This window comes from Octopus sinensis, unplaced genomic scaffold (genome assembly GCF_006345805.1).
Source record: "Octopus sinensis unplaced genomic scaffold, ASM634580v1 Contig18659_ERROPOS200000, whole genome shotgun sequence".
In the NCBI taxonomy this organism is placed as follows: Eukaryota; Metazoa; Mollusca; class Cephalopoda; order Octopoda; family Octopodidae; genus Octopus; species Octopus sinensis.
In genome coordinates this window covers 107,501-118,844 of record NW_021835963.1, presented here as the reverse complement: position 1 = coordinate 118,844, position 11,344 = coordinate 107,501, and the positions used below count along the sequence as shown (strand labels likewise).

Genomic DNA, 11,344 nt, shown 5'->3' with positions numbered 1-11,344 from the left:
AAAGAGTAAAGAGTAAAGAGTAAAGAGAGTATATATATATATGTATGTGTGTGTGTGTGTGTGTGTGTGTGTGTGTAGATATGTAGATATGTATATGTGCATGCACTAATGTATGTAGGTAGATACATGTGTTTGTTGCTTTCGAAATATTGTCTTTTATTTTTAAATTTCTTTCTTTTTTTCATTTAGGGTATATCCCAGAGGCAAAATGTGCTCCATTGAAAATATCCCAATTGCAAGAATATGGTTATCGCAGCAACGAAACACATGAAATTGTCTACGAATCATGCCAGATAATATAAACAGTTTGGACGGCAGCAGCAAGAACGAGAGTCTGGAATGCATCAATGGTTATAGCTATGATTCCGACAAATATAGCTCTTTTGTATCGGAGGTAAATACATATATACACACACACACCAATTCCTATTTCTGTATGTTATATATTTTAATAATAACTGCTATCTCTATGCATTATTAAATCTCAGAACGAGATGTAAACAGTAACCGCTCGACAATGTAAAGTATAAAAGCCATCTCAATATGGCTACCCCCCCCACTTTGTGGTTAGCCATATTGAGATGGGTTTTATACTTTGCATTGCTATCTCTATATTATATATGTAAAGCATAATATGTTATACATGTATGTATATTGTTGTAATTGTCAGTTTAGTACATAAATAAATAAATTCTCATAATAAAATGTCTAAAAGTTGATGAATACCACCTATTGATCCCCTCCATTTTCTTACTGCTCTCTCTCTCTCTCTCTCTCTTTATATATATATATATGTGTGTGCGTGTGTGTGTGTATTACGGAGATGTACTTGCCTAGCAAGCGGCCTGATCTGAGATCGCGTACTGGAACGAAAACAATTGCAGCGTGGAAGGTGTTTATAAGCCATTTAAGAAACACACAAAAACCGTTAGATTCACTTCAACATTTAAATCTAATTTGCCAAAATATTTCCGTCGCTTTGAAACCGCGACCTGTTCACTGACACGAGTTGTGTGACAAGTTGTGTACTGAATACCCGTTTATATTTTTATATATTGTTAGGTTTTGGAAACGGTCATCTTCTGCCAATTAAACACACGCACTGTTTATTTGATCTTGACTTTAGCCTTATCATTATTAGATCAATTTTGCTTTTTAATTCCTACGGTTTCAATAAGATAAATACCAGTTAAAAACTGCGGTTGATATACTTGACTAAACCGTTTCCCCAGAATATTCTGGTCTTGTGCCTTCAGCAGGAAGGATTATTATTATTATTATCCTTATAATCGTTAGCTCGCAGGGCGAAATGCTTAGCGGTATTTCGTCTGTCTTTACGGTCTGAGTTAAAATGTCGCCGAGGTAGACTTTGCCTTTCATCTTTTCAGAGTCGATTAAATAAGTACCAATTAACGCACTGAGGTCGATCTAATCAACTTAATTCCTTCCTCGAAATTTGATTCCATGTGCTTCCAGTAGAAACAATTGTTGTTGTTATTATTATTATTATTATTATTTATTATTATTATTATTATTATTATTATTATTATTATTATTATTATTATTATTCAGTAGTTTTATTTTTTTAGCGTGCTTTCATTTCACCACCGAGCACAGCTCCGTGTGTCTTGGGTATGTAATGTAATTTGCTGTGATGCTCTGATGGTTACTGTATTGAAAGTGTTTTGCGTAGGATGTGTGCAGTGCCCAGTAGTGCAATTTTCTGAATGTTATATGTGTTTGTAAGTCCTGGTGTTTTTGTTATGTATTTGTCTGAATATTTTTTTATCATACCTAATGCCCCTACTATGATATGAATTGTTTCTGTTTTTAGATTCCACATTCGAGTTACCTCTAGGTCTTGTATTTTGAAAGTTTCTCCATTTCTTTTAGAGACACGTTGACATCTACTGGTATTGATACGTCAATTAGAAAGCATTTTTCCTTTATGATCTTTGACAACAATATCATATTATATTATTATTATTATTATTATTATTATTATTATTATTATTATTATTATTATTATTATTATTATTAAGACGGTGAACTGGTAGAATTGTTAGCACGCTGGACGAAATGCTTAGCGGTATTTCGCCCGTCATAACGTTCTGAGTTCAAATTCATTGTGGTTACAATATCGTAATCCTGCATAGTGATACACTCCTCATTTACTCCGGACAAGTAAAATGCTGTCTATGTTTCACTGATGAGGACATGATAAGGTCAAAACACGGTCTGAGTTGATACCCATAATTGTCGAAATGATTAAATTATTAGTCGTTGAGCCGACGTCTTTTCCTCATTACATAATTATATCAAATTAACTTCTTTATTGCTCCTTGTATTAGTTATGCTTTAATCACATCCCAAAGACTTACCATTATGTCTAATTCTTCATCACCAGAACATCGTCCCACTGGAATATTTTTCCCGCTTAGGTCTTTTCTGCAGGTATTGACACACAACAGAATATTGATGATGTTAATCTTATCATTCTCGTACAGAGGAGGGCCTACAAACGTTATGAACTTTGCCCCTTTATTCAGACACAGCAAGGAAACAAAATAGAACAAAAAAATCTGTTGTTTTTATATGAATGGAACCTCAGAGTAATTTACAATTGTGATTCTTTTCTTTAATAAAGGCTTTAATTACAATGTTTCGTTTTGCTAAGTAAATAATGCTAATCTTTGGTTCTTTCTTAAGGAACTGTACATAGTTGGAGAAACAGGACATAAAAGTTCAAAGAACACCCTTGAATGAGCCTGTTTTTAAGGGGAATTAGGAAATATAGATATTAACACCTTCCCAAATCAAATTCCTTCTATTCTCTTTATTTGTGTTCTATATATGTTCCACTTCCATTTCAGTGGGATCTTGTCTGCGACAAAGCTGGTCTGGCTGAACTCACCCAAACTCTATATGCCGTTGGAGGCGTGGTTGGTTCCTTAAGCATGCCTTACCTTTCCGATACAAGAGGACGTAAACCGACTTTGGTGTTGTGTGGTATTCTTTCGTTAATCTTCAGCATCGGATCGTCATTTTCTCCAAATTATATTGTGTTTGCAGTATTACGGGGAATTGAAGGTATTTTTATTCAGGTAAAGTATTAACATTTACTACATCTTATTTTGAATGAATGAATCGAGAAAAGAGTCGATGTAGCTGACAATCCCCCTTTCCCATGGTCATCTCATATCAAGATAAACAAGACCTTACAGGTTGAGGCCCAGTTAGAATTTTCTTCAAGTCAAGTAGTCCAACCCACACAAAAGGTCCCTGAATAAGGTTTGTTTAAGGATGTTGAACGAAACACCCATGTTTCCAAAGGTGAATTATCCAAACTCCAAAGAATTCCTCTCAACACATGGCTATGATGCTCCCCCACTACTTCTGCTCGTGATCAGAGATGCACATATCATCATCCACCAAGGGACATGCTCAACTGGTTAAGGTCAAACAACTGACAAGCAAATCTGTGCTGTTGAGCAGAATATTTGCTGTAGCCCATCTCTTATACCAAGACAAAAACACTTCCAAGATAAGAAGCCACGAGAGCCACTATTTGGTACTATTCTTCTTCTTCTTCTTCTTCTTCTTCTTCTTCTTCTTCTTCTTCTTCTTCTTCTTCTTCTTCTTCTTCTTCTTCTTCTTCTTCTTCTTCTTCTTCTTCTTTTCTTATTATTATTATTATTATTATTATTATTATTATTATTATTATTATTATTATCATCATCATTATTTAGTAGTCTTATCTTCATCACGTGCTTTCACTGCTCTACCGAGCGCAGTTCAGTGTGCTCTGGGTATGTGTTATGGTTTGTTGTGATGCTCTAATTTTCACTGTATTGAAAGTGTTTTAGGTAGGATGTGCACGGTGCCTAGTAGAGCTATTTTCTGTATGTTATATATATTTGTAACTCCTGGTGTTTTTGTTATCTATTTATCGTACCTAATGCCCCTACTATGATAGAAATTGTTTCTGGTTTTAGACTCCACATTCAAGTTACCTCTATTTCCAGGTCTTTGTATTTTGAAAGTTTCTCCGTTTCTTTTAGAGAAACGTTGTCATCTGTTGGTATTGATACATCGTATTTCTCGGTTTAAATCGTAATAGTTGTTTATTTTTCCTTCTTCTTTCATATAGATCCTTCTGTCACCGGGGCATGGTATATCGATCATCACACACGTTCTTTCTTTTTTATTCACCACAACAATGCCCCGTTTCCGATGTCTGGTCAAATGATCGCAATGGATCATTGCATCCCACAGGATTTTGCAATTCTCATTTTCAGTTACTCCTTCTGGAGTTTGCTGATACCACGTTTTTGCTCTTTGTAGGCCCTGATTTCCACAGAGCTCCCAATGGATCATTCTTGCCACATTGTCATGGTGTCTTTTGTATTCGAGCTGTGCCAATTTCGGGCATTCGTTAACAATGTGCCATACCGTTTCAGCCCTTTCACCACACATTCTGCATTTGTCGCTATCGGCAGTGTTGTCTATACTGCACTTCATATAATTGGTCCTTAACGCTTGTTCTTGATCTGCGCATATGAGTGCTTCTATTATTAATATTATTATTAATATCATTCTTATAATAGCTGGCAGAATCGTTAACTCGCTGGACTATGTGCTTAGCGGTATTTCGTCTGCGTTACGTTGTGAGTTCGAATTCCGCCGAGGTCGACTTTGCCTTTCATCCTTTCGGGGTCGATAAAATGCATACCAGTTACGCACTGGGGTCGATTTAATCGACTTAATACCTATGTCTGTCCTTGTTTGTCCCCTCTGTGTTTAGCCCCATGTGGGTAATAAAGAAATAGGTATTTCGCCTGTCCATACGTTCTGAGTTCAAATTCCGCCGAAGCCGACTTTGCCTTTCATCCTTCGAGAGTTGATAAAATACATACCAGTTGAAGACTGGGGTCGATGTTGTCGACTCATGCCCTCCCCCAAAATTGCTGCCCTTGTGGCGAAATTCGAAACCGTTATTTATTTATTTATTTATTTATTTATTTATTTATTTATTCATAGGGCGTCTCAGTAGCTTGTGTTACGATAATGCTGGAGCATTTTACAGTCTCTAGCAAGACATTAATGTGCGGCTTGACCGGTGTCGTGTGGGGTTTGTGCGTCGTGCCATTCGGTCCTGTTGCTTATTTGCTTCGAAGTTACAACTGGAGAATAAATAACATCATCTTCTCATCTTCAAACGCCGTTGTATTATTTCAATTCTGGTAAGATTTGATTTTTATTACTCTTTTACTCATTTACTTGTTTCAGTCGGTTGACTGTGGCCAATTGGAGCACCGCTTTTAGTCGAGCAAATCGACTCCAGCACGCATTCTTTTCAAGCCTAGTACTTATTCTAGCGGTCTCCTTTGCCGAACCGTTAAGTTACGGGGACATAAACACACCACCGTCGGTTGTCAAGCGATGCTGGGGGGAGGACAAACACAAACACATAAACACACACACACACACACACACACACACACACACACATACATATAAATATATATACATATATACGACGGGCTTCTTTCAGTTTCCGTCTACCAAATCCACTCACAAGGCTTTGATCAGCACGAAGCTATAGTAGAAGACACTTGCACAAGGTGCCACGCAGTGGGAATGAACCCGGAACCATGTGGTTGATAAAATGTTTTATTTTTATTTTTATTTTTTCTCAGCGTCCCTTTTGCTCTTAGTCACGCTTCTTCATACTACTACTGCTGCTGTTGCTACTACTACTACTACTACTACTACTACTACTACTACTACTACTACTACTACTACTATTACTACCTCTTCTTCTTCTTCTTCTTCTTCTTCTTCTTCTTCTTCTTCTTCTCCTCGGCACTCTGTCGGTTACGACGACGACGGCTCCAGTTCATCCGATCAACGGAACAATCTGCTCTTGAAATTAACGTGCATGTGGCTGAGTACACCATAGACACGTGTACCCATAACGTAGTTCTCAGGGAGATTCAGCATGACACCGAATCTGACAATTCTGGCCTCTTTTGATATACAGGTGCTACACATTTTTGCTAGCTGATTGGATAAGTGCAATGTGAAATAAAGTGTCTTGCTGAAGGACATAATGCGCTGCTGGTTATCGAACTCACGACCTCACGATCTTGAGCCGATTACCCTAACCACAAAGCCACGTGCCTTCAATGCTGCTGCTACTACTACTACTACTATCCATCTTAAGAGTATCATAAGCCCCAGTCAAATCAATGCATTCGGCCCTACAGCATTTATTGACAGCAAGCCAGCCACAGCATACATTGATCATAACTGCCCCCAGACCCTTGAAAATGCAGCAGCAACAGTGCTGCTGCTGTTACTGCTGCTGCTACTTCCTGTTGCTGCCGTTTCAGTCTAGCACCCTTACTGCAACCCCTGCTGTTGCTAGTTTTTACTTCTCCTTTCTCCTCCTCTTATTTCTTCATAATTTTATCTTTATTGTTCTTCATCTCGAAAAATAAACATTTTCATTCTTTCATTCACTCATTTACTTATTCATTCATTCTCTTATTCTTTCATTTTTTTACCCCAATAAACAGGTTCCTTGAGGAATCTTTAAGATGGGTGGTGACAAATGGTTTCGTGGAACGATCGAAGAAAATCATCAAAAAAGCCGCCAAGTACAACGGTGTCGATTTTGATCGTATCTGGGAAAATATCATGAAGTCATCTTTGATTCCATTAATGAGCAGCGGAAACAGTAAAGGGACCCCTTCGAAAGAGGACTTGACTCAACAAGCTGAGATCAAAGAAGAAGGATTCCACACAATATTTAAAGATCCCTTGGCTAGAAGAATTACCATAATCCTATTCTTTATAGGGTAAGTTTACGCAATGTTCTGATACTACATTTGTCGATGTATATATACATATGTTCGTGCATACCCACATCGCATACATATGTGTGTGTATGAGTGTGTGCGTTAGTGCGTGCGTGTGTGTAGGTGTGTGCGTGCGTGTGTGTATACGTTGATTTATGACGGAGGAGGAAAAAGGAGTGTTCAATATATGTAGAAAATATAGTTTTTTTTTTATTGAAACTGAAATAGTGTTGGTCGCTTGAATCACGTTTCAGGCATCTGCGATCTTCAGGCGAGAATATTACCTCCAAAACATACACTCACACATACACAAGCACAGGCGCACATATGAATATATATATATATATATTTATGCATTTATATATATATATATATTCTTTTATTCTGTTACTCGTGTCATGCTGGAGCACTGCCTATATCTATATATACAGGAGGTACATTAAGGAGCGAAAATTATAATAAAGTTCTGTGATTTGTATTTTATACGTTCGCGTCCTATCAAACGTAGAAAGACCACCGCTGCGGAAACGGAAACTGTCTCGGAAGGGGAAGACACTTGTCTCCACATCGTTCCGCTTATGAGCTACTAAATGTTTCGTTAGTAGTTCATTATGTACTGTCATTCTTATTTTGAAGCAGACAAAAATTTGTGGAAGCAGACAAAAATTTGTTAGGCTGGAGTCAATTAATTAGAGGTACAATAAGTAGTGTTGGTCAAAATAAAATTGTATACAACACGCTTGTGAACACTCAAACATGGAAAATGCACCACGCTGGACTACGAATGGGGTTTGTAGGATACACGTTTCTGCATCGTTACACTTCATAAGCTACAGACACTGAATCCATAGGTCATGACTGCTAAGTGCACCACTGATTAACCAATTCCAGCAAATTTATTATATCTACAGCTGATGATGTGCAACAACGCAGAAACGCATATCCTACAATCCGGTAACTCTAAGAGCTAGCAAGGTGTGTTTCGAGCGTTAAGGTAGTTTATCAGAGATTTGTTGGCGTCTACTGTTATTTTTATGTCGAATTGTTTAAAGGTCTTTGTTATATTTCTTCTAAATTTGCCACGTTCATAGCCGGAAATGGTTAGGCCATCATCGCTATATAAGCCTATATTAGATTTTTATGAGCATCTTGCTCATTTGTTCCAGAAATTTTTGCGCCCCATCGTAACATCTTATGGTGACAATTAAAGAGTTTGCTATTTTTTGTTTTACGCAGGCCAAGTTTCTTCAAATTGGAGTGATTTTCCTGCATGTATAATGTATAGAAATACACCCTAAGATCAATTAGATAGTTATTTAGATACATACGAAATAGCTTTTGTTATACATTTTTTAAACTCACAAAATAGACATATGTATTTGAATGTATGTGTATGTACAGATGTAAATATGCATCTATGAATGAATGAACGAATGAATGTAGGCATATATGTATGCATGTATGTATGTATGTATGTATGTATGTATGTATGTATGTATGTATGTATGTATGTATGTATGTATGCATGTATGTATGTATGTATGTTATATATGTATGCATGTATGTATGTATGTATGTATGATATGTATGTATGTATGTATGTATGTATGTATGATATATGTATGTATGTATGTATATTTATGTGTGTGTATGTATGTATGTATGCATGCATACATGTATGTATGTATGTATGTATGTATTTAAAAAATTATATAATGAGCAAGCTATAAAAATATACAATATATAAATATTAGCGAGAAAAAGGTAGATATACAGTAAATATATAATTACACATTTATTGGATGGCCGTTGACTCTCAAGAGTTCCTCCGCCCTTTGACGGGTTTTGTTTTTCATCCCGCAGGGTGTCCAATAAACACCTTCCTCACCAAGCAAGCTTGGTAGGGTTGCCGGTTTAGTCGCCGACGGCCCGACCATGCGACATACATACATAAATACATGTATGTATTTACGTATGTACGCATGCATGTATGTATCGGACCAGATTTCAATTGTTAATTGTGAAATAAAACACATATATCTAACTTCAGATCGTCTAAGAAACGATCAGTTTTATATTCAATGATCGAGACGACTTGTCGGAAACAGAAATACTAAAAGTGAAGACAAAGAGGTCCATTTTCTTCGTTTTCCGATCATTTGATCGCTCAACAATTTCAAACACAGACGGGACACACAAACATACATTTGGAAAATCCAAATATGACTCTGTTTGGATGTCTCCTTTCTCATTTCTCCTGGTAGTGCAGAGTCAAATGCACTGCGGAGCTTAAAGATATAAACTTTAGAGCTTCAGATTGTAATACTCTTAATTTTAAAGAATTTCGCAAAAGAAAATCGATTCGTAACAATGAATGTAAAAATAAAATGAAGAAAGGCAAACGTGTTATAAATTGATTTTTTTGCTCATTATTCAAAATTTCAAGTGGGCTGTGGAGCCTGAAGATGTAAAGATAAGAACTTCTGATTTTAACACAGTGGTTTATACAGAATTTTACAATACAAAATATATTCTTAAAACATATTCTGAAACTCTGTGAAAAAAGAAGCTTTTCCGCTTCACCCTAGTATGCATACATACATACATACATACATACATACATACATACATACATATATATATTATATATTATATATATATATATATATATATATATATATATATATATATATATATATATATATATATATATATATATATATATATATGATTGATTGATTCTAGTTTCAGCTCATGAGCTGTGGCCATGCTGGGGCACCGCCATTTATATATATATATATTCATACACACACACACACGCACATACATGCACACACATATTATTATTATTAAGATTAATAATAATATGTACGAAAATTTATGACAACACAACATTATCAAGGTAATCCAAATTGGTCAAAAAACGCAAAGAATATCAGGAGAGTATTGTAGTTCGCTTGAAGCATTGTATTTTCTTTGTAAAGAATGAAATGTTTTGAATGCAACAACAATGCACTATGATACAAACAATGGGCTATAAAAACTGTTGTTATTTAATCATCCATAATCTGATATAATATTTCTGAATAAAAATTCCTTCTTCAGATATTCCTACATTTTGTTCTTTGCTAACAACATTGTTGGATTTTAAGGTGAAATCTAAAATACAGACATGATTTTCTTCGAACATTGTTAGTTGTTAATACTCTAAATCTCTTGAAATTCTGCATAAGGATTGTTGGATTTTACCTGTCATACACGTGGGTTTTCCTCGGATCTTTATTCTACATACATTTACTGGTATCTATTTATGGGAAATTTCACCTTATTCCTTATACTGAGAGCTTGCTTGATCTCTGCCAGTACTTTTAAATCCCATTTTTGTTTCTTAGATATATTCATTGAAAAGAATTTGGTAAAATTTGAGTGTATCACATATAAAGCATGGACAGTAGGAATATACGTTCTGCGTAGGATACACAAGACAAACAAAAAATTTAAATTTAAATTTAAATTTAAACAAAAAAATTTAATACAAGAAGTGTTCGAAGTTTCAAGTTGGCAGAATCGTTAGCGTGGCGGACAATTTTTTTTTAGTGGCCTTTCTTCCACCTTTTTATGTTCTGGGTTCAAATTCCACTGGATTTATTTTTACTTTTCATCCATCTGGCGTGGGTGAAGTAAGCACCAGTTGATCCCTAAGGATCAATATAACAGACTTACCCCTCCCTACAAAATTACTACTTTAGTACCAAAATTAGAACCACCATGACTATAAGAATTTAACCTGTGTTTCGCGTAGCCATTTCAATGAATAATTCTGCTTGTTTTCTCTCTGCTATCTAGATGCTCTACGTTCCTTGGCTACCTGGAACAATATTCGGTGTTGGATCCCTTGCCAGTGTTTTTCTTTTGATCTTTATGCCAGAAACTCAATATTTACAGATGCCAACCACAATGAACGATGTTCGAAATCAACTAAAAGCCCAGAAGAGGAAAAAGAAAAACCGATCAAACGAGGAAAATTGAAGAGTCATTAATATAAAAGTGTGTGTGTGTGTGTGTGTGTGTGTGTGTGTGTGGCCGTGTGTATATCGTTGGCGATTTTTTCCTCCTTCTTCCATTCCTTTGATCTTTCCTTTTTCTATGTTTCTGACGAAGAGCTCCGCTTGAAACGTTAAATCCTCCTTCTTTTTTTCCTTCCTGAGCGTCCAATAACACCATACTTGTTCCAGTTCCTCACGTTGTTGTTTTCTCTCTGTGTTTTCATGTTTGGGTTAACTATATATATATATATATAAATTCATGGAGAGAGGGAAAATCAAAAATGTAGAAAGAGGTAGAAACTGATCAGTCGGGATATATCGTTAATGGTAAATGTTTTTGATTTTCACTCTCTCCATGAATTTATCCCTCTTTGTGTCTCTAGCACTAAGCTTCCTTATTTGGGAGCCTTTTATAATCTATCTATCTATCTATCT

General features: G+C 35.8%; 1 protein-coding gene across 1 annotated transcript; it reads left to right on the top strand.

Moving 5' to 3' along the window:
• Window positions 1-286: 286 nt before the first annotated feature.
• On the top strand, window positions 287-10,943 carry LOC115231501 (solute carrier family 22 member 7-like). Its single transcript, XM_029801516.2, has 5 exons — window positions 287-394; window positions 2,874-3,104; window positions 5,041-5,243; window positions 6,582-6,863; window positions 10,710-10,943. The coding sequence occupies exons 1-5, from the start codon at window positions 287-289 to the stop codon at window positions 10,777-10,779; spliced, it is 894 nt and encodes a 297-aa protein (XP_029657376.1). The 3' UTR covers window positions 10,780-10,943.
• The last annotated feature ends 401 nt before the right edge of the window (window positions 10,944-11,344 follow it).